The sequence below is a fragment of the Oncorhynchus masou genome, chromosome 24 (genome assembly GCF_036934945.1).
Source record: "Oncorhynchus masou masou isolate Uvic2021 chromosome 24, UVic_Omas_1.1, whole genome shotgun sequence".
NCBI classification, from domain to species: domain Eukaryota; kingdom Metazoa; phylum Chordata; class Actinopteri; order Salmoniformes; family Salmonidae; genus Oncorhynchus; species Oncorhynchus masou.
Window position 1 is genome coordinate 82284319 of NC_088235.1, and position 23483 is coordinate 82307801.

At 47.6% G+C, this 23483-nt stretch overlaps 1 protein-coding gene across 2 annotated transcripts in view; it reads right to left on the minus strand.

The window, feature by feature from the left end:
- Positions 1 to 23483, minus strand: part of sema6bb (sema domain, transmembrane domain (TM), and cytoplasmic domain, (semaphorin) 6Bb) — a 148857-nt gene that overhangs the window by 36565 nt on the left and 88809 nt on the right. The window contains exons 6-16 of one of the 2 annotated variants that reach the window (XM_064935237.1): positions 21121 to 21219; positions 18899 to 18989; positions 18096 to 18215; positions 17519 to 17607; positions 16544 to 16755; positions 10431 to 10562; positions 9120 to 9269; positions 7922 to 8101; positions 6221 to 6361; positions 5552 to 5629; positions 2942 to 3000 (exon numbers count right to left, since the gene is read on the minus strand). In XM_064935237.1, the coding sequence (XP_064791309.1) occupies positions 2942 to 3000; positions 5552 to 5629; positions 6221 to 6361; positions 7922 to 8101; positions 9120 to 9269; positions 10431 to 10562; positions 16544 to 16755; positions 17519 to 17607; positions 18096 to 18215; positions 18899 to 18989; positions 21121 to 21219 (1351 nt within the window). Of the gene's footprint in view, positions 1 to 2941; positions 3001 to 5551; positions 5630 to 6220; positions 6362 to 7921; positions 8102 to 9119; positions 9270 to 10430; positions 10563 to 16543; positions 16762 to 17518; positions 17608 to 18095; positions 18216 to 18898; positions 18990 to 21120; positions 21220 to 23483 lie in introns of both variants that reach the window. The other variant, XM_064935236.1, reaches the window with a different exon arrangement.

Below are 23483 nucleotides of genomic sequence, written 5' to 3' on the forward strand. Positions count from 1 at the left end.
ACGACCTGGAAAACCTGAACTCTGCGGCCGTGTGGGGCAATAAACGCTGGTAAGTGGAGCTGACATGTTAGACCATCCGTTGACACCACAGATAAATCCTGCTCATTATTGTTTTTACACCTCTGGAATTTATTACCTGACATGTTTAGGGGAGGTTTCAGAACTGACTGGGCTCAATGTAAACATGATTAGAAGTATACATCCAGCAGTAGGCTTAGGAAGCTCTGGGGACAGAGTGATTGAGTTGTAGGCTGTGGGCCTGATGCGAGGTAGGATAGAGCCAAGCGCATGCAAAAACGCACACACGCACGCGCGCGCGCACGCACGCACGCACACACACACACACACACACACACACACACACACACACACACACACACACACACACACACACACACACACACACACCTCTGATTGGACTCAACTGACTGAGCAGCCCTTCACCACAGGTCAGCTCAATTAAAAGCTGTGTTGTCTACATCTGCTTTGATCAGGCCTGATTTAGAGGAGACAGGCATAACAAGCTCCTGTCCTGATCTCTGAAGAAGATCTCTGTGTTGATGTGTAAAGGAAGAGGGACAGCGACCGCTGCTCTCTTATCTTGGACTGGGCTGCGGTAGACCACCATGGGATATAGTGTACATGCACTGAACCTTTGATACTACACAGGGAGAAGTTGAGGTAGAGGGCGAGAGAGTGAGAAAGAGAGCGAAAGAGGTGGGAGAAAAAGCAAGGTGAGAGAGTAGGAGCAGGCAGCCTCCATGTGTCACCTGGCAGAGTTACTGCCTCGTCACGCTGTCGGTAACAGGAGCATTGACAACTTGGTGACACCAGAGACGGCGGTAGCCTCCTCACTCCATCTGTTGCGGCCCTGTCCAGGACCCCAAGCTCTGCCACGCCTCCATCCTCACCCCTTCATCACCATCTTCCTTCACTCCTGATATTTATTTGACTCAAATCGAGCCAAAAGAGCAGATGAAAATCGATTCCCCCTCCTTTCCTTCATGCGGCTACTTTTCTCTGGCTAAGGAGAGGGAGAGGCAGTTAAAGGCAAGTTATCAGAGCTGTCCATCCATCTCCCTCTGTGGGTCGCCGACAGGCCTGGCTTGGGGGGAGGGAGTGTGGTCTGGTTTGCACTTGGCTGTGGCTTCGGCCGTGTGCAGTGTCACCACTGAGGAGCTGCAGAGCCCAGCTATGCTCCCTCACTCAGAAAGAGTGAGGAGGAGGGAGGGAGAGGGTGATGAATGTTGCATTACCCCATAGAGAGATGGATGGAGCATAGCAGGCTCTCTTCTATCTGCCTGCTGGATATTCAGACAGGTGGGATATGTCAGATAGAGGTATATGGACTCAGCTGAGATTCTTCTGTCTAATCTACCTCAGAGCTTTGCAGACTCACACCTGTGTGTGTGTGTGTGTGTGTGTGTGTGTGTGTGTGTGTGTGTGTGTGTGTGTGTGTGTGTGTGTGTGTGTGTGTGTGTGTGTGTGTGTGTGTGTGTGTGTGTGTGTGTGTGTGTGTGTGATGGACTGATGTGACAATTCACAGGTTTCAAATAGTAACACTGAATGATGAAAGTCATAACTGATTTATTTTCTACTTGCAGCTTTTTGTCTTCTTCAGACTGTCTATTGAGTAGGTTGATGGCTTCAGAGATCTGTTTAGACCATCTGAGTGTTTTACACTGGGGAAGCTATGTGCTGTAAAAACTAAAATAGCATCAATATCAGACAGAGGAAGAAATTGAAGCACAAGTTCATCACTTTCTAAGGCACAGAGCTTAATGATTCTGGCAGCTGATATGATGCTTGCGCATCCTTTTGGCAAGCATACACAGGGCTATTCAGCACCATTCATCTTGTGACAACCAACACCACCTTTGTCAGCAGTAGTCAGGACTGCCACGCGTTTCTCATGTCAGTATCAGAACCATTATCTAAGACAGATCAGATGGGAGAATCCTGGCAACATCCTCAAAGAGACGCTGGGTGCTGAGGCTAATGCACCTTTATGTATACTGACCGACACAGGGTCAAGCAAGTTTAGGGGAAGAGTCATAAGCCACCGGACTAGCACCCCCAGACAGACAGTGATCAGGGTCCAGGGTGGTGCAGAGGGCTCCAGGGGTGAGGGAGCATCTTCAAACAGCCCCTCTGAAGACTTATGTAATATTGATCTTTGTGGCTCTCCAGGTGCATGGCAGATGAACTTGGAGAACTTGAAGAGGCGGAGGATTCATTTGCACGAATGCCTCATCAGAAGTAGCGGTGGGATCAAAAGAGCCAGGGAGCCGAGGAGATTTCTGTCTGAGGGATCGCTTTGCTTTGCTGTGCCGCCATCATTTTCATATCAGAAAGCAACTAGGAAAACATCAAGGCGAGGATACCCAGAGACGCATAATAATTAACCAGAAGTAGAAACAACTACAAAGCAAAGCTACAGAAGAGGAAAAAGAGAGCTTCTGAACATTGCTAAAAGTAAGAGTAAACAGAGGAGAAAACAAATATGGGTAAAACATACATGGGGATTTCTACATCTGCATTGCTTGCTCTTTGGGGTTTTAGGCTGGGTCTGTATAGAATTTTGAGACAACTGCTGATGCAATAAGGGATTTATAAAATACATTTGATTGATTATTAATGATAATATGGAGCTAGACAGCAGTAGAAGCGGCAGGTAGCATAGAGGTTAAGAGCACTGGGCTGAAAGGTCACTAGTTCAAATCCCAGCGACGACTAGGTGAGAAATATGTTGATGTGCCCTTGAGCAAGGCTTTCAACCCTAATTGCTCTGGATAAGAGCGTCTGCTAAATTACTTAAATGTAAAATGTAGTGTATGATGTTCTACCCTAGAGTTGGCAGTTATGTAAGAAACACTGAATCAACACAAATACAGCTTAACATTACAGGATGGCAATAAACAGAAAGAAACACTTCTCTTACCATCACAGTCGCCCAAGTGGGACACGTTCCCATGTTCTATGTCCTGCTCGAACGGCAGTCTGGAAGAGGGGAAAGACGATCATTTATCAATTCACACATAAACAATACATAGGCCTACTGCAAGCTTTGGTCACTGACAGAAACCTCTGCTTTTCTCAGGTAAACAAAACATTGTACCAGCAAAGGACAGGAATGCTTTTTTTGTGTGGAGTTGAGAGAAATAATACTGTATTGTATACCCCCCACTCTGAAAGCTGGTCTGGATCTTTCAATTCGTACTTAAAAATTAATTTACCATTTCTACTTTTTTAATAGGAGAACTTGGAAAATCAAAAGGGGCTTTGACATTATATGATGAAGTGACAAAATTAAAATTCAATTAAAATGGGTGAGTTCCAGGGCCTCCAGGGCCCCCCGGGTGGCACAGTGGCTAAGGGCGCTGTACTGCAGTGCCAGCTGGGTTCGCCCCCAGGCTCTGTCGCAACCGGTCGCGACCGGTAGGTCCGTGGGGCGACGCACAATTGGCCTAGCGTCGTCCAGGTTAGGGAGGGCTTTGCCGGTAGGGATATCCTTGACTCGTCGCGCACCAGCGACTCCTGTGGCAGGCTGGGCACAGTGCATGCTAACCAAGGTTGCCAGGTGCACGGTGTTTCCTCTGACACATTGGTGCTGTGTTAAGAAGCAGTGCGGCTTGGTTGTGTATCGGAGGACACATGACTTTCAACCTTAGTCTCTCCTGAGAGTTGTAGCGATGAGACAAGATAGTAGCTACTAAACAATTGGATACCACGAAAAAGGGGTAAAATTCAACAACAAAAAATTATAATACATTTTAAAAAATGGGTGAGTTCCAACAGCAGTGAGACCAGACCAAACGCATTGACCTCCCATGGAGACAGCAACATCAGCTAGTTAGACTGTGAATGTATACAGCAGGGTAGGTTCGAGCGTTGGACTACCAGCTGAAAGGTTGCAAGTTTTAATCCATGAGCTAACAAGGTTCTTAACTGACTTGCCTAGTTAAATAAAGGTAAAATACAATAAAATAAATACCATAAAGGTCCTCTAAAGAGGAGAAATAACAGCAGTTTGTTCTTCCAATGAGGTAATTTAAACATGGGAAGTGCTCAAGGCTAGAGGGAAGGCTGCATCGCCACAACCAGAGATAGCTCACTGGGATGCGTCTCCAGCTATACAATTAGTTGAAAAGCCCCAAACAACAAAAAGGCCAACTGAGTGTTTCACTGCCTGAGAATAACTTTGAGAAGTAAGTTTACACTGGAGTGGTTGGAGGGTTATATATTGCTCACCCTCATAGGGTATATTGTGTTGGGTAAATGAAGGCTGCAGGCTGTAATCTTTAGTGTAGCTGGGAAAGAAGGCAACGTTTTGTCACAATACCCTTAATGGTGAGAATGTGAATAAGTTTAAGGATTTATTGTCCCCGAGTCTAAAGGAGACCAGATTACAGGTACAGTTATAATTGAAGGAAATATGAAGGCTAATAAACAGACGCAAAACACCTACAGTAATAAAACAATATCAACAGATATACTAATCAGTAAGATCCTAATTATCTTTGTTCCAATATAGTCCATGTTACAGTCTTACATTGCAAACAATGGAGAGTTTTTTCATCACCCAGCATCGTTTTCACTTTTCCAAATGGAATTTATCCTCAAACGAGAACATCACTTGATACAGGATCAATGGACAGGTTGACCGCCCTTGCTAAATCAAATCACAACACAGGGCCCTTAATTGTATAACGGTGAGGCCATAAGGTGCTCTTTAAGGCTCTGTTGTCTGTAACTGCTGGCACTGTACCTGTGTTTGCACACATAATTCAATAAGCTGCCTCTCTAAAAAGAGATTTGATTTCACTGGGCTGGGCGGACGTGAGGCAGAGCGGGAGGGAGTGGGAAGGTTTACAGCCCAGAACAAGAGGTGAGCTGCCAAGACAGCCAGGAATCGTTCTGTGGCAGGCGTACAAGAGCAACGCAACCCTGACAAAGATGTACACCCAGCTATGGATATCAAGCTGTGTTGAAGAATGCAGCATTGTTGTGAACACACAATGGCAATAGCAGATCTCCTGGATGAATAAATGTACACAGCTCGCTCTGACAGGATAACTAAATGAGGACATGTTTGCCTAGCCACAGCTTGTGTTGCAGGCTTATAACTGTAGGCTCTGTCAGAGCTTAGGCATAACACTCAGTATAAATAGAGAGTGTCACAGCAACCAAGGTGGTCCAGGCATCGACTAGACAGAGAACTGGACAGAGACCCGGACAGAGACCCGGACAGAGACCAAGACAGAGACCAAGACAGAGACCAAGACAGAGACCAAGACAGAGACCAAGACAGAGACCCAGACAGAGACCCAGACAGAGACCCAGACAGAGACCCAGACAGAGACCCAGACAGAGACCCAGACAGAGACCCAGACAGAGACCAGGTATAGATACAACAGAGGTCAAACGGATGCCAGACAGAAACAAGACAAAGGTACAGGCCAGACACGGGGCAGGTCGATAGCAGACAGGGACCAGACATGGAACCAGACAGAGGCCAGTGCTGTGCCCTCGTTCCCCCCCAGCACCTCACCTGGTCCCGGGCCTGAGGAAGGAGCAGGTGCTTCCTCTGGTCCAGCCACAGTAGGGGTCCCTGGAGGCAATGCAGTTCCTGGAGATAAACAGAGTAAATACAGTCTTTAGTGATGCACCACCCAGGGCAGAGAGACACCATGGATTCATTGAACACATTTACATGTTTGACATATACGTTACTGTATGTCACGCCTCACTAGGTTTAGAGTCTGTTGGCATCAAGGCAATACGACTCAGTGGTGAGTCGTCAGCAAGGCCAAAGAGCAAGAGAGTAAGACGTCTGTGTGTGTGTGTGTGTGTGTGTGTGTGTGTTAGTGTGTGTGTATGTGCATGTACTGTGCCGAATAGATTTACTGATTTGTCGAAGAGCGCTTGGGGATGTGGTAAAGTAGTTTGGTGCACCGAGGGTAGGCTGTATAAGTTGGCAGATGGTTTAGGGCCTGACTAAAGGTGTGATTGTAATGATTGGTAGTGGGCGGGGCTTAGGATGTGTTACAGATATGCTGTATGTGGCTGAGAGGTGTGTGGGCTACAGAGGTGTGGCTGAGAGGTGTGTGTGGGCTACAGAGGTGTGGGTGAGGGGTGTGTGTGCGTGTGTGTGGAGCTGAAAGTTGTGTGTGATGTGTGTGTGTGGAGATGAAAGGTGTGTGTGATGTGTGTGACTTACTTCATGCAGCGTGAGTAGAGCTGGCATCGTGCCACAGGGACCCTGACCACACAAGAGGGGAAGGCCAGCAGCAGAGACTGGCTCACCCAGTCCAGAGTCAGGGACAACAACTGCCTCGCCTGCGGAGAGTCCTCCCCACACCTAAAAACGCATACACACACAGAGAGACAGTGAGAGTGTTGCCTTATTGCACAACACACAGTCGGCTAAGCCGCATCACACCATGATGAGGTCTAGCTGATCTCATCATATCACACACTAACTGAACACAACACTACATGATCTCACTGCACATCATATCAACACAACACATCACTGCTTCATTAAGTATAACTCAAACCAGTTTATGACTAAAAGCACAACAATCAAAGTGAAAGCAGTAAAAGGCCTTCAGAAGCCTTTTGTCACAGTGTCATCTTTAGTATGCAGTGTGTTGATGGCTGATGACTGAGGCCTGGGGTTGGATGGGCATCAAAGCCACCAGCTACACCCGGCATGGGCTCTAATTGGTACTTAGCACTTCCATATTATCCAAACACCTGCCTTTGTAGGCTGGATTTATATATATTTATATACATATGTTCACTCCTGCATGGGCTTATTTAGATGGTTTATGGTAATAAACATGGCTCGCAGCTGAGGAGTCATTAGGGGAAATGTATCACACACTACAGTATCAAGTTGTTAGTCATACCTCACAGCAAACAAACTATGTGAGAAACCAGACTGACGGAAGGAGAGCGCGAGTGATGGGGAGGGAGAAGAGAGCGAGAGAGAGAAAGAACAACTAAATAAGTAAACAAAATAAGTAAAATGGAGACAGGTTGAGAAATAATGAAAGTGTGGCCCATTAATCTCTCCGTTTCCCCCGGGTCATTTCATGGTTCATTACCAGGTCGAAAATATGAAATATAATCATTATGTCAGACAGCCAATCAAAAAACAATTTGGGCTTTGAGGATCTCTATCTGTGATGTGTTCCCGTTGCCCCTGCGATGGTGGCGGGGGCCGTCTATCTACCCTGGGCCCATTAGGGGAGTTAGTCTGGGGTTAAGGAAGGGCAGGCTGGGAGAAGGCTGATCTGATTACTCCATTCCCTCTCTCCTGATTAGCTGGCTCCCTGCTGTGAGGGTGACTGCAAGCCCTGTCACACACCCCTATACCAGGCTCACAGCCACACCACTATCACAGCACAGCAAATCACCCCCAAACACACTCACACACCGACACCACCACCACTATTGCTGCAGCCTTAACTCATCTGCCCTCTGATCTGATTCCTCTGCTCCCCATTTAGTTGTTGGTGGAATGGAACCTCACATTGACGCCTACATGAATGCGTTGTTTTGAAGGGTGGGAAGTAACGGTTTTAACCTCCTTTCACCTGCCAACGAGGTTTGTGCTGCTGTGCTACAGTGTTTCTTACTACAGTAAATGAGCCCCGTTTTCCCCTCAGTCTGAGCAGAGAATAGATCAGGGGGCACAATTAGCAGCACCGCTGCCATAGCTCCAGTTAGGAGACTCTTGCTTAAACATTTCTAATTGGGCTCATTGAAAGATAACCAAGTAATACCCCATCTGTTTGCTTCCTATCCCCCCCTGCGGTCCCATGCATGTGTTACAGTGAAACACTTAGAGATAATTAATAAGACCATCACAACAGCACCCATTAGAGACTGTCTGTAACCTGTTAACCCTTACTTGTCAGGGATGAAGCCCTCCAGCTCCTCCAGGAAGACATTGCTGCTGGACACGGTGTTGTCCCGGTTGGGGACGATCAGGAACTTGAGGATGGTCCCCCGGCTGGAGCCCAGGAAGAGCACTGTGCGGTTTCTGTAGGGGCCAGCCTCCGTGTCCATCACCATCTTATTCAGCTGGTACCTAAGGGGAAGAAGACAAGATGATGATATAGAGACACTGTGTTTTTCACCCAATCCTCTCTTGACCCCGTGTCCTGATTAACCAATAGGCTATTGCGTTGATCTGACAGGATTTGAGTTAGCAATATAGAGATAGTTCCATCTAGCCTATCAAACGGCATATTGGAGCTTATGTTACAATAACTAAGTTTACATGGTCCTATCAAATAGGGTAGTGTCTAGGGCTCAATTTGGGACACAACCAATCTGCATACCTCTTACGGTCATTCACTAAGTGAAATTTACACAGTAAAATAGTCATCCAATTTATATACAGAACTAATTACCAAGAGCAGTCATTAATATCATTCAGATGAATGGACTTGTCTTGAAACAACAGCACCGTAGCTGAACTACACAAGTCCTGTGTATATGAGTCATTGTTCTAAAATAGAAGAAGTCGTTCCACTGGGTAATTCATATTCCACATACAACTTGTCACAGTAATAGTCTCCTCCCTCTAGCTCGGCTGGTGGCCATTGTAGTTTGATGCATCCCAGCTGCTTGCCTCCTGTAGCAAACTCTCACAGCGAGCGGATCAACTGACCGGCATAAACAGAAGGAGAACCAGCCCAGAGGCTAATTTGTGTCCATGCAAATATGTGTGTATGTGTATGAGTTTGCCCTGAGACATGGCAGTAGACTCCTATGGTGTCTAATGGTATGAAGCCATACAAGTGTACAAGTCTCAGGGAAACAGCACAGGATGCAGGGAAAGAGCACAGGATGTCTGGGGCGGCAGGGTAGCCTAGTGGTTAGAGCGTTGGACTAGTAACCGGAAGGTTACAAGTTCAAACCCCAGCTGACAAGGTACAAATCTGTCATTCTAACCCACTGTTCCTAGGCCGTCATTGAAAATAAGAATTTGTTCTTAACTGACTTGCCTAGTTAAATAAAGGTAAAATAAATAAAAAAAAGTGTGCGAAAGGTTTCCTAGTTCTGAGTCTGTGATGTCCACTGATGCGATCACAGAGCCTCACCTGACCATGGTCCTGACGATCCAGGGCCTCTGTCCCAGTGAGGGCACGGCCTCGTCCATCAGGGGGTGGGTCTTCACAAAGTTCAGCATCTCATCAGGGAAACCATTGGATGAGTTGAACCTGGAACCCTGGACAGCACAGCCCCCTGGCCTGTTGGAGGAGGGTGAAATACAGGGTTTAGCACAGATTCCCCCTTACTGAGGCACAGGCTCCCCTTACTGAGGCACAGGTTCCCCCTTACTGAGGCACAGGTTTCCCCTTACTGAGGCACAGGCTCCCCTTTACTGAGGCACAGGCTTCCCCTTACTGAGGCACAGGCTCCCCCTTACTGAGGCACAGGTTTCCCCTTACTGAGGCACAGGCTCCCCTTACTGAGGCACAGGCTTCCCCTTACTGAGGCACAGGCTCCCCCTTACTGAGGCACAGGCTGACCCTTTACTGAGGCACAGGCTCCCCTTTACTGAGGCACAGGCTCCCCTTTACTGAGGCACAGGCTCCCCCTTACGGAGGCACAGGCTCCCCTTACGGAGGCACAGGCTGACCCTTTACTGAGGCACAGGCTGACCCTTTACTGAGGCACAGGCTGACCCTTACGGAGGCACAGGCTCCCCTTACGGAGGCACAGGCTGACCCTTACGGAGGCACAGGCTCCCCTTTACTGAGGCACAGGCTCCCCTTTACTGAGGCACAGGCTCCCCCTTACGGAGGCACAGGCTCCCCCTTACGGAGGCACAGGCTGACCCTTTACTGAGGCACAGGCTGACCCTTTACTGAGGCACAGGCTCCCCCTTACGGAGGCACAGGCTGACCCTTACGGAGGCACAGGCTCCCCTTACGGAGGCACAGGCTGACCCTTTACTGAGGCACAGGCTGACCCTTTACTGAGGCACAGGCTCCCCTTTACTGAGGCACAGGCTGACCCTTACGGAGGCACAGGCTGACCCTTACTGAGGCACAGGCTCCCCTTTACTGAGGCACAGGCTCCCCTTTACTGAGGCACAGGCTCCCCTTACGGAGGCACAGGCTCCCCCTTACGGAGGCACAGGCTGACCCTTTACTGAGGCACAGGCTGCCCCTTTACTGAGGCACAGGTTTCCCCTTACTGAGGCACAGGCTCCCCCTTACGGAGGCACAGGCTCCCTTTTACTGAGGCACAGGCTCCCCCATACTGAGGCACAGGCTCCCCCTTACTGATCCATTTCAGTGTTATCTGTGGTCAGTTAATGGTGTCTTACACTCTTACACTTTAGACTCACATAGAGTACATCAAAATGAGCCAGGAGATGATTGCCAGGTAAGGCAATACTGTACCTTGGCTTGGGAACGAGCTCGTCAGGAACAGGGGTCCATATAGACTCAGGTGATTTCTGCTCCTTGAATCTCCCATCAAACACCCCAGCCAGCTGCTCCATGTCGAACGCACACACAGCCGAACCAGGGATGCTACAGAGAGAGAACCAGATACATTGGATAAGGCAGGGGTGGATAGAGTGGAGCAGCGGTCTAAGTCACTGCATCTCAGTGCTAGAGGCGGCACTACAGACCCTGGTTCAAATCCAGGCTGTATCACAACCGGCAGTGATTGGAAGTCCGGGCGGCGCACAATTGGCCCGGGTTCGGCCGGGGTAGGCCATCATTGAAAATAGAAATGTGCTCTTAACCGACTTGCCTAGTTAAATAAAGGTTGAATTTAAAATATATATATAAAAATGGACAATAAAGCTTATATCCTGAATGACATTGAAGTTGGCATACAAAATGGAAGTTGTGTGTTAGAATCCGGGAATACACAGGAAATAAGTAGTCAACAAATGAGGAAATACTCAGTGGAAATACTGTAGAGACCACACAGCATGTTCCAGTAAAATGCTTGCACACCTTGGTTGTTGCTAAACTCCTATTGAACTCTTGACCCAGAATGGAACATCTGCTGTGAAAAGAAGCTAAGTCCCCCCACACTGAACGAAGCGCTACAATACTGTTACTGTAGTGTTGAGTGTGGTAGTTAATGGAGGTGTACACCAGAGAGATGGAGAGAGAGAGAGAGCCATGTCAGGACAACAGTGGGTGAATACTAGCGTCTCTCTTTCTCTCCTGCTCCGAGAGCTTCTCTTCCCTTTGAGACCTCATGTTTTTGCTAAGAAGTTGTGTGAGTCTGTTGAGTGAGGACTTCTCTGGTACAGCACAAAGTGAACCTTAGGGAGTGACTCAGTTCCTGCCGAGCACTTCACGCCTACTCTCTTTTCCCTTTCCTAACTCTGACACTACACCCTGAGAGAGGGGGGAGAAAGAGAGGGAGAGAGGGTGTGAGAGGGTGAGTGAGAGAGAGCTGCAGAGAGAGAGAGAGAAAGTGAGAGAGCACTGCAGAGAGAGGGGGAGAAAGAGAGAAAGTGAGAGAGCACTGCAGAGAGAGGGGGAGAAAGAGAGAAAGTGAGGGAGCCCTGCAGAGAGAGGGGGAGAAAGAGAAAAAGTGAGAGAGCACTGCAGAGAGAGGGGGAGAAAGAGAGAAAGTGAGAGAGCACTGCAGAGAGAGGGGGAGAAAGAAAGAAAGTGAGAGAGAGCACTGCAGAGAGAGGGGGAGAAAGAGAGAAAGTGAGAGAGCACTGCAGAGAGAGGGGGAGAAAGAAAGAAAGTGAGAGAGCACTGCAGAGAGAGGGGGAGAAAGAGAGAAAGTGAAAGAGCACTGCAGAGAGAGGGGGAGAAAGAGAGAAAGTGAGAGGGCACTGCAGAGAGAGAGGGGGAGAAAGAGAGAAAGTGAGAGAGCACTGCAGAGAGAGGGGGAGAAAGAGAGAAAGTGAGAGAGCACTGCAGAGAGAGGGGGAGAAAGAGAGAAAGTGAGAGAGCACTGCAGAGAGAGGGGGAGAAAGAGAGAAAGTGAGAGAGCACTGCAGAGACAGGGGGACAAAGAGAAAGCAGCAGAGAGAAAGGCTCTCTCACTCTCACTTTGCTGCTCCCTCCAACACTCCGTTGCTCCAGTGTTAAGGTCAAGTAGTGCCTGTGCTCAGGTCTTGACACAAACCCACAGATGGGCTTATGGGCTCTCTCCCTGCGCTGCCCCTGTGCCCCTAGGCCTGCTGGAGTAGGTATCCAGGGATCTCTGAGAACTGTTTGTTTGGGTAAGCTGTCTGAGTTTAGCCTCTCTCTGCTGAGAAACCAGAGGCATTTTCCAGCAGGGTTACATGCTAACCTAATACATAATTTGACCAGGTCAACCTCTCTCCAACTGCCTGGCAGCCTTCCCTGCCTTTGCCTCTATATTTCTGTAGTCTGTCCTCTTCTCCTTCTTCTCTCCCTGTTTAATTTCTCTGTTCTCTCTGCTCTTTCTTGCTCTCTCATCACCTCATCCTCTGTTTTTCTTCTGATCTCTCTTTGCTCATTTGTTTGAAATGAATTGGCATCAGTTTGGCTATGTACAGCTGTTGAATTGTGCAAATAAAGGACGTTCAAATTTGATGTGTAGTGAGAAGGGTTGACTGACAGTCAGTACAGGCTGTAGGAGGCGGTGGAGGGGTCAGACTTCATGCCAAACCACACCCTCACAGTTTAACCAGCAGACTGACAGCTCTCTATAGCCCAGCTCCGGTTATAGCATGACAGCTGATGGAGGCCAGTGGAGGGGAATGAGTTCTTCAGTCTAGGCCAAGGTTCAAGGAAAGATGAGAGAATTGTTTATTTTATTCACCTGGGTCTTTACATATTTTATGTCTCTTCCCCCTCTCTGCACACACATTTACCTTCTTCAACCTTTCTGCTTTGTCTTTCTATACTTCTCTTATCCGCTTTCTCTCCACCTCTCTATGTCTCTCTATGTCTCTCCACCTCTCTGTCCCTCCACCTCTCTCTCTCCACCTCTCTGTCTCTGTCTATCACTGTCTCTCAGTCTCTCTCTGTCCCTCCACCTCTCTCTGTCCCTCCACCTCTCTCTGTCCCTCCACCTCTCTCTGTCCCTCCACCTCCCTCTGTCCCTCCACCTCCCTCTGTCCCTCCACCTCCCTCTGTCCCTCCACCTCCCTCTGTCCCTCCACCTCTCTCTGTCCCTCCACCTCTCTCTGTCCCTCCATCTCCCTCTGTCCCTCCACCCCTCCCTTTCTACCTCCACCTCTGTCTCTCCGTCTCTCTCTGTCTCTCCGTCTCTCTCTGTCTCTCCAGCTCTCTCTCTCTCCGTCTCTCTCTGCCCCTCCACCTCTCTCTGCCCCTCCACCTCTCTCTGCCCCTTCATCTCTCTCTGCCCCTTCACCTCTCTCTGTCCCTCCACCCCTCCCTTTCTCCCTCCACCTCTCTGTCTCTCTGTCTCTCCACCTTTTTCTGTCTCTCCACCTGGTAAGGACCAAGTATTTATTCATCTCCTGCCTCAACCCAGGGCCCAGGGGAGGTATCCAGCTGTGACTGCCACCGCATCTCCCTGGTGGCACAGCCTCACTGCTCTCCTGTCAACTGGAGACGCCTTCCTCTGACACCATGTCATCCTAATGGCTCCTATGAGGCTGGGTCTCCAGAGGGCCCCCTGCTCTGACTAACTCCGAAGCACCGCCACAAAGCGTTATGTATTACAGTGAATGCTGCAGAAGAAGCGGAACTCCTTCGTAGGCGACTCTTTCGTCCACGTGCTCACGGCTGGCTGGTGGGGCACCCCGGGTGACTGAAAACAGGCTATATATTTTTATAGACAAAGATATAGTATCTGAGCTGCATGTGATTGAACAGAAATTATATGCAATCCTTTCATTTCCTTCCTTGTAGACAGAATAAGGAGGATTACTTGAAAAATGTACTAGCCTAATCCGTAAGTTTACTAATACATTAATTAAGTAATATAGGAAAAAATGCACATATTCAATAGTCTAGAAGAAACAAAGAAAAGTTATTTTAACCTGGTAGTGATTTATTTTCTTACAATTTGCAATATAATATTATTATCAATAATAAAACTAGGCCTAGGGTATTTCATTGAAAACCAGACTCAGACAGCATATGTTGGATAGGAAGTGCCTTCAGTAAGGCACTGAGGCGTGATCTGGCCGATTCCCTCAAACTTGTCAGCAGCACACCGAATCGCTCCATACATTGGAGGAGTATTAGGATACTAGTGATTGGCACCAATATGTCAAGTCTGACTGTAGCCTATTAATAGACTACCAGTTGCATTAGTTTTTGATATGAAAAGAAGACAGAATGTGACTGACCTGGAAAGTGTCCAGACAACTGTGTGCTGATTGACCATAGGCTAGGTGTGTGTGTTCTGAACGATTATTCTAACCAATCATCTGAATACTTTAAGAGCCCCTATCGACACCTGATGGGCCATCAGGGGGGCAATTAGTCAATATTCCCAAATTGCTGTTGGTCATCTGCTATTGCCTGTTTGATTTAAACAGCATCTAGTAAGATTTAACAGAGAAAGCAAGGATGTTTCAAATGGGATTTGCTTCTTCAAACTGCCCCCTGTAATTCATACGCAACATCGTTTCACATCCTTTAATAACAGACACATAAACACGCAATAGGCTACAGCTCGCTTCACAGCTGTTTCCCTCTGAAATGGAGGGAAAGTCGATGTAGGCTATTGTAGCCTACGGTGCGCTGAGGGCTCTGTACGCAGCGTTGGAGCCTCGGTGCCAAGTTTTGAAAAACAAAAAGCAGCATACGTGACTAACTCACCCCAGAGCCCTGCTCTTCCCTGGAGGAACTTCTCCAGCCGAGGCACCATCTTTTCAGGCCATGTCTAGTACTGCTAAGCCCACCTTGCACAGTAGCCAAGTAGCCTAGCCCCAGGCTAGTGTATAGCATAGCCTAGCCGGGCTTGGCTCACCACCATGTTATCTTCTCAAATAGTCTGTCTCTCTATCCTGCCGCTATAAAAAGTACCCCTCCCCTTTACCTGCAGGCTCAGAGGCTCTCTCATATCCTCCTCTCATAGCCCCCACTGCTCCTATAGATCCCTGACCTCCTGCAGCTCCGGGAGGTTTGGCTGGGCTGTGCAGTGCAGTGAGAAAGATCAGGCGCTTAGAAGAAACCCAAGCCTACTGTTCATCCCCTCAGACAGGAAAGACCAGAGGTAGGAGAGGTGGACACACTGAACTGTCAACCAGTCAACCAAGGAGGATTTGGTGTAGTTGCTAGGCTAGCTAGCTAATGCCACAGACCAGGAAGCTTCATGGGGCTGTAAACTCTATCCTGGCTTTGTAGGCATGATAAAATAATTAATAACAAGCAAACATTGAGGGATGCTGGTGGGAAACTCTTAAACCAGAGCTCTTTTTCCACAATTCCCACACTGGTAGCAAATGTGCACATGCGGGAGATGATACACTATCTCAAAATGGCCACTCCAGATTTCCCAAACCCTCTTCCCTGCGGTGCTCACCACACGCAACCGGCAAAAGCAATATGTCTGGTAAGAGCTTTAAAAGTATGCTGCAGCGGACCACACGGTGTTGGGGAGGTTTACAGCGTACCGCTCTCCCTCTCGCTCTCTCTCTCTGATTTATAATGGAGCACAGTGGCGGCGCGGTGCCTAGGCAGGTAGTGTGTGTTCAGCTGGGCCTCTCCCTGACACGCTGGTCACAGTGTTATCTGTAAGCTGTTGTTGGCGCTGTATAAACCATCCATCTCTCTCTGCAGGTGCACCGCTCCCATCTAGCCCCCATCCTTCTCCCATCCCTCCCAGCCCTCCCATCCCTCCCAGCCCTCCCATCCCTCCCAGCCCTCCCATCCCCCCAGCCCAAAGATAAGATACAGCTGATGAAACAGTTTTAACTCTTAAAGGGTGGCGGGGGGTAGCGCTGCAGATGTTTCCCATTATTGACTTCCTTGTCCTTGAATGGGTTTGAGGGGTTCTTCCTCCTCCTCTCTCTTCCTCTCCTGGCTGCCACAACAGCAGCCATTATGAGTAGAGGATGTTATTAGAGCTGGCATTAGTTGAGGTTTGCTCTCTGCTGATAGGCATCCTGCTGGCTCATCTGCATGGGAGACCTGTGTTGAATTCCTATTAGAGTCTGCTCTGTATTCACCACACACACACACACACACACACACACACACACACACACACACACACACACACACACACACACACACACACACACACACGGTAGCCTGAAACTTCTGCATGATATATGGTATATAACACAGGAGACACATATTTCGTCTACTCTCTTGTGCTGTTAAGTCTGTTTATTGTGCTCCCTCATGCTTTCTCTGCAGCCATCGTCAACCTCATCTACTCCTCCTCTTACCCGGCAGCATCCCTCATTCCTTTTCTTTCTATTTCATCACTCCAATCTGTTAACTGTCTTCCTCTCTAAAAGCAAACCCATGAAGCAAATAAATGTGTTCCGCCTAATCGAGAGCTGTATCTTCCCCCATAAGCCCTAACCATCTCCCTCTCTTCAGGGACCTCTGTCAGTCTGCCGGTGTGTGTGTACCTGTTGGCGGGGGTGGAGAAGACTCCCAGGATGATGTCCCTGCCGTGCATCCTGATGACAGGGCTGGTGGAGTGGAGCAGGTTGAAGTAGAAGTGGGAGTCTCCAGGGACAGAGCAGTTCAGTCTGGCCTTCAGGAACGACGTCCACTGCTTCTCCAACACCCTCTGAGAGCCACCCAGGTCCCCCTTACACACCCGAGACACCCGAGACACCTGTACCTGAACACACGTGCACGCAAGCACGTGGAACAGATAGAACAGTCAATGAACTCGCACCATACTACACATCAATGACTATGCACAGAGTTTTCCATGCTGGGTCAGTTGGAAGCACACATATTTCACACAGTAGATTTAGTGGTTGCAATATTCATGGGATCATACTCATGGAGAATGTATAATAAAGTTTGACAGATTTAAGTCAGAACAATCGTTCAAAATGAAGATAAAAACCTTTTTAGCCCTTGGGTGAACTCATAAAAATGTAAAGTATTTGCGATGCATGATTCCACATTTGACACATTGTTTTAAAATGGTCAAATTAAGATCTAGTTTTCATGAAAACGTCAGTGCATTTGAAAACTGCTTCTTTGGACCATCTCACCCCAAACTACTGTGGTACAGTGTAAGTATCCACTTACTGTGAGCCCTGCAAACATGCAGCACAAAATGCCTGCGCTAGCACATTTCCACCAAATGTGAATTGCTAATTTATTAGATAAAAAGGATTCTTGCTATGGTCATATTTTTTTGCATGAGCACGTATTTCCACTCTGATATGACTGATGCCATTTGGAGCGATTTTGAAAAAGCTTTTTCCCGTCTAGATATCAAACAGCACAGATACAGGGGGAAAGATCCTCAGAAGTACCAGGCTGGTATTGACATTTGAATAATAACATGAGATGGAACATCCAGGCAGGCAGACACACGACACAGAGGGGCGTGTCCAAAGCTTTACCATTTTGTCTCGTACCTTCTCCAGATAGTTAAACTCCATGGCCATCTCTCTGAAGAAGAAGTAGATGTGAGGACCCCATTCCACTGAACTGACAAAATAGGGCTCTGCAAAGGATGGGAGAGGACCATGTTACACAACAAACACATCTCCATAGAGCTGTAAGAGACCGAGTCAGATAACTCCCTAATCCCAGACACAAACACCAGCGTTGCTAAGCAGGCATACACTTTGAGAATTATTTTTTTTAAATTGAGGAGGCTCATTTTCTTTGTCAGTTTCAAAACCTGTTATTGTTTGGTTCCTACTGAATACTACTCAGGCCATCCAGCCACATATAGACACAGAGCAGACCTGATCTCTCAGCCCTGGATCCTCTGACCTCAGCAGGGATGCTGCTGACTAAGGCAATGCAGTGAGTCTGACACAGATATTGATCCTGATAGTAAGTGATGTGGACATAAACAGAGCCTTCTAACAACAGAGGCAACATACACAAACAAATACAAACAAATTCACACACGCAGGCGGACACATACACACACAGATGCACACACACACGCGCACACACACAAATAAATACACGTGGAAGTACCTCTGAACCATTTGGAGTCGTGTTTGACTGTGCGGAGTGCAGGACTGTCCCCCAGGCTACGGTAGATCACAGCGTCTATCGCCAGGAAGTCCGTCACAGTGGCCGTAAACAGATTCCCCTCTGGCAAAAAACACACAGATACAATGGGAATAGCTCATAACACAGCATAGTGACAGCTCATAACACAGCATAGTGACAGCTCATAACACAGCATAGTGACAGCTCATAACACAGCATAGTGACAGCTCATAACACAGCATAGTGACAGCTCATAACACAGCATAGTGACAGCTCATAACACAGCATAGTGACAGCTCATAACACAGCATAGTGACAGCTCATAACACAGCATAGTAACAGCTCATAACACAGCATAGTAACAGCTCATAACACAGCATAATGACAACTCATAACACAGCATAATGACAGCTCATATCACAGCATAATGACAGCTCATATCACAGCAGTGACAGCTCATAACACAGCATAGTGACAGCTCATAACACAGCATAATAACAGCTCATATCACAGCATAGAACATCGCAGAAGGTAGTTTGACATTACATTACACAACTCAATGCATTCGACTGTTGATCAATGAACAATGTATAAGTACATTAGAGATTAATTACAGTTGTGCAACAGAGCCTCTAGTACAGAGTGGACAAATCCCTCTATTTCTACTGCTCAGTAATGTGCAATAAAGGTTTCCTATTGTTTCAACCACGACCAAAGATTGTGTGATGACTGGGAACTACTGCAGCTACACAATGAGGTGTTTAAAGCAATGAGTGTTTCCAAACCTGCGAACAGAGCCACGTTGGCGTGTTTAGGATCATAGGGACAGCGGGCCATCCCACTGACTGTCTCTCCCACCATCTCCAGAGTGTCTCCCTGGAAAGAACACGCGCAAACAGTTCACTATACTATATAATGTTGCTGGAAAACAGAGTGAAGTTCATCTTCACATACAGTAAACATACATGCAACTGCCAAAATAAAGAAAACTCCAACATAAAGTGTCTTAATTGGGCGTTGGGCCACCACAAACCAGTACAGCTTCAATGCTGTTTCTGGAACTCCATGGTGGAAAACGCTGTCTGAGGTGCCACTCCAGAATCTCTCATACTATAGGTGTTCAATTGGTTTGAGATCGGGTGACTGAGATGACCATGCCATATGGTTTACATCATTTTCATGCTCATTAAACCATTCAGTGACCACACATGCCTTGTTGATGAGGGCATTGTCATCCTATGGGGGCATAGCCATAGTAGCCAAAATAATGGCCTGCCCAAAATTGTTATACATGACCCTAAGCATGATGGGGTGTTAATTGCTTAATTAAGTCAGGAGCCACACCTGTGTGGAAACACCTGCTTTCAATATACTTTCTAAACCCTCATTTACTCAAGTGTTTCCATTATTTTGGTAGTTACCTGTACATGCCCACAGAGTATGGCAATTAGCATATATTATAAAATATTCACAATATTATTATTCACCCTCTGCAATTATGCAAATGGAACAAATACACACAAACACAACCTTTTGAAACGCATGCAGCTAAACAACCACAGGCGAAATCGTCACACAGACACACCATCACCGATTGAAAATTAATTAAATAAATGAAATACTGCGGTTGTCATTAAAACTAGCTATAAATAAAGCCTAGGTTTGCTAACTAGTCCCAGGAGAAGCCCTGAGCACGTCAGCCCAGCGCAGGTTGCACTGCTTAGTGTCATTAACAGCCAGAGATAATGGGCCAGGTATAGAGGAGGGAGTCAGTGTGCTGGTATGTTGGAGACGTGACAGACTGAACATATCACTTATTTGAAAGCCTTTGATGGTGAAACTGGACCCCCCCCATCCACCTCCTCCTTTCTCCCTCCCCGTTTCCCTCTCTGCTAATAGATATTCTGGAGGAACGTTGAGAAACCGACTGAGCAAATGATTCATATTTATGCACACTTTTCTGTTGTTGTCTGATTGGCAGAGCAAGGATGTGGTTGTGATATGGAACAGGTAAATGGGGTACGTCTGATCCCCTTTCAGGACAGAGTGGGTCGGGTGGTGAGCAGCTCCAGGTACATGAGCAGTACAACCACTTAGCGTTTTCCTTCCAACTGGCCTGGCTGGGTTTCACCAGAGGGGAAGAAACTAACCATCCAGATTCATCATAAGCACAGCCTCCTCCTCAGTTCAGCCTCCTCTTCAGTTCTGGCTCACACTCTCCCAGCCCTCGTCTCTGTACTCTGATCATCTTGTTAGGTTATAAATGAACCTTATAACATTTCACGGACCCTTAATAAAGCTCAAACCATGGTTATTCCCTGATTGGGTCATACGGCTGCATAAGACAAAAAACACATTCACACAAGCACTGATATTTAACCCTACCTCCTATGCTGAGCCTCCTCCTACACATCTGAGCAGCCAATGCATCTCTGCTGCTAGACAGAACCTTAGTGATATCTGTTCTTCCTCACGTCATCTGACCTGACTTCTGCTCACTCCTCCCCAACTCACGGCTGGCATGTTGACTCCTACCAGACTGTGTCTCTTTTCGTCCCACATATCCGGACAGAATGTAAACGTTATACAGTCCCCTTTCTCCCTCAGTGACATGAATAAGTATATTTCATATTTTCAGAACCCAACAATCTGCAAGCTCCCCATACAAGTGTAAGCATTGTACAACAGCAACCGATATCTGAGGAAAGCAGGCCTTTGTTGCCTTGCTAAGGGCCTCGGTCTCTCTCTGCCTTAGGTATTGAACAAATGAGGCAAATAAGATGTAAATGTGCAAGTAAGCAATATGCCTAATGGTGTTTGTGATTGAGCTCTAGGTTCCAGGAAAAATCATAGTCCATTTATCAATGACGCACCAATCATTAAACTCTGATGCATGACTGAACTGCTGACAGGTAGAGATGTGCTCAGCTTCCCGAAGCAGTAATGACTGCTGTTTGAGTAAGAGAGATGGTGTATGTGTGTGTGCGTGCGTTCTGTAGGTACTCACAGTATAGTTGGCACACAGCGGATTGAAGGCATTGGTCCCACATACAAACAGACCTCCTTGTCGACTCAGCAAAACCTTCATGAAGTTCCGACACTCGTCCTGATAGGAGACAGAGAGGGAGAAGTAAGGGGGGTAGAAATCAGTATGGATCGTCTGTGATTTATTATCCTACTGCGAGGTGAAATTAGGCTTCTCAATGCATGATGGGAGGAATTATCACATCATTAACACTGTCAATCACCTCATTATTCAGGCCTATGGAAGCTCCCTGTCTGCATGCCTGCCGCATCAAAGAGTTTCCATTGGCTCACACCAGCTATTGATTGACAGATGGTAATCCCAGCTAACCTTGAGTTTTCAACCAGGACTCGTTTAACTGCAGTAGTACGACCCTTATTACCATGTCATGTTAATAAGCAGCATGCCAATCCATAGCAGATCCAGTTGAACCTTGACCATGTATATTATTCCTGTCACCTGTGTGAGTGCAGTGAGGACTATCCCTATACATGTAAATCCCTAGTGACCCACTCCCCCCTCCCTCCCCTCTCCTGTCCCAGTGAGTGTGGCTCCAGCTCCTGGCCCTGCACCTGGTGCCTCAGCCTCTGACCCTCCACCACGGGGGTCCACTCACCGAGCAGAGCCTCTGATGTCATTAAAGGGATGAGAGGAGGGAGGAGGAGGGGGAGGGGCTGATACTCCAGATGCTCCAGTCCCCAACAGGGTTCTCGTTTTTCCACGGCCAGGGGGGAATGTGTAGAGTGAGGCGTGGTGAGAATTCCTCACACTGTGGTGGTACTAGACAGTGAGACGAGTGACATACGAGGAGCCACTGCTCAATGCATACTAAATCATGTCTGTGTGTGTGCGTATATCTGTATCTGTGTCTCTCTGTCTGTGTGTGTGTTTGTGTGTGTCACTCCACAGATTCAGTGTTCGTGTCAGTATGATTTGCATGTTTGTTTTTCAGTGGGACTGCAGTCTGAGCAGAAAGCTTAAAGCCAGATGTAACACACTGCACGCTTAATGACAAATGAGACGCAGTGCCAAAATCAATAAATACTTATAAGAGCACATGAGCCTAACTAACACACAAAGTGTGGTCTTTTGGCATGGCCCTGCAGTGTAAATTGAAATACAGGATGTCTGCAGTATAAACAACAGGGATTTATACTGTTTGGAAGCCTCTCATCTCTTACATCATTGTGATCCTATGGTGTATCGCTTTATTTGCTTGACTTTTTATTATTTTTTATTTTATTGTCATAATCTGCCTTCATATCCAGAATTTATTTGGCTCCTATATTAACCATACAGCCTGGAGTCTACAGTACTGTATATAGTGCCACATTCAGCTCTCCTTCCCCCTGTTTCCCTCCTCCTCTCTCCCCTCTCACCCCTCCCTCCCCCGGTTTCCCTCCTCCTCTCTCCCCTCTCACCCCTCCCTCTCCCTGGGCACACTCCAGACAAAGCGCCACCTGTGCTGGCTGGCAGTTCTTTCACTTGACCCAGACCCAGATGATCGCAGCTCCACTTCTCACTGTTTGTGTTACACCACTGCATTATTAATACAGAGCAGCCCAGATGAATTATGCAGTGTGCCGCACATATGAACACAAACACGTTGGTGTTTGTGGTATTGTGAGTGTGTGTGTGTGTGTGTGTGTGTGTGTGTGTGCGCGTGCATGTGCTTCCACAGGGTTCAACAGAGCACATAGGCTCTGAGCTTTGAGTCAGATGTGTGTGTGGGACTGAACACACTGAGGGTTCGTTCCCATACAGATGTTGACCTGAACAAGTGCATTCATCTCCCTGCTGATTTCCAGCCTGTAACCCATCCCTCAGTCTTTATCTTCAGTCAGACCCAAGTCTTGCTCAGAGGAACAACAACCCTCTGTTACCACAACACATCTGCTCACAACCCACCGCAGTCAGAGAGCATTACTACTGAAGACTCCCTCCAACAACCCACCACAGTCAGAGAGCATTACTACTGAAGACTCCCTCCAACAACCCACCACAGTCAGAGAGCATTACTACTGAAGACTCCCTCCAACAACCCACCACAGTCAGAGAGCATTACTACTGAAGACTCCCTCCAACAACCCACCACAGTCAGAGAGCATTACTACTGAAGACTCCCTCCAACAACCCACCACAGTCAGAGAGCATTACTACTGAAGACTCCCTCCAACAACCCACCACAGTCAGAGAGCATTACTACTGAAGACTCCCTCCAACAACCCACCACAGTCAGAGAGCATTACTACTGAAGACTCCCTCCAACAACCCACCACAGGCAGAGAGCATTCCTACTGAAGACTCCCTCCAACAACCCACCACAGTCAGAGAGCATTACTACT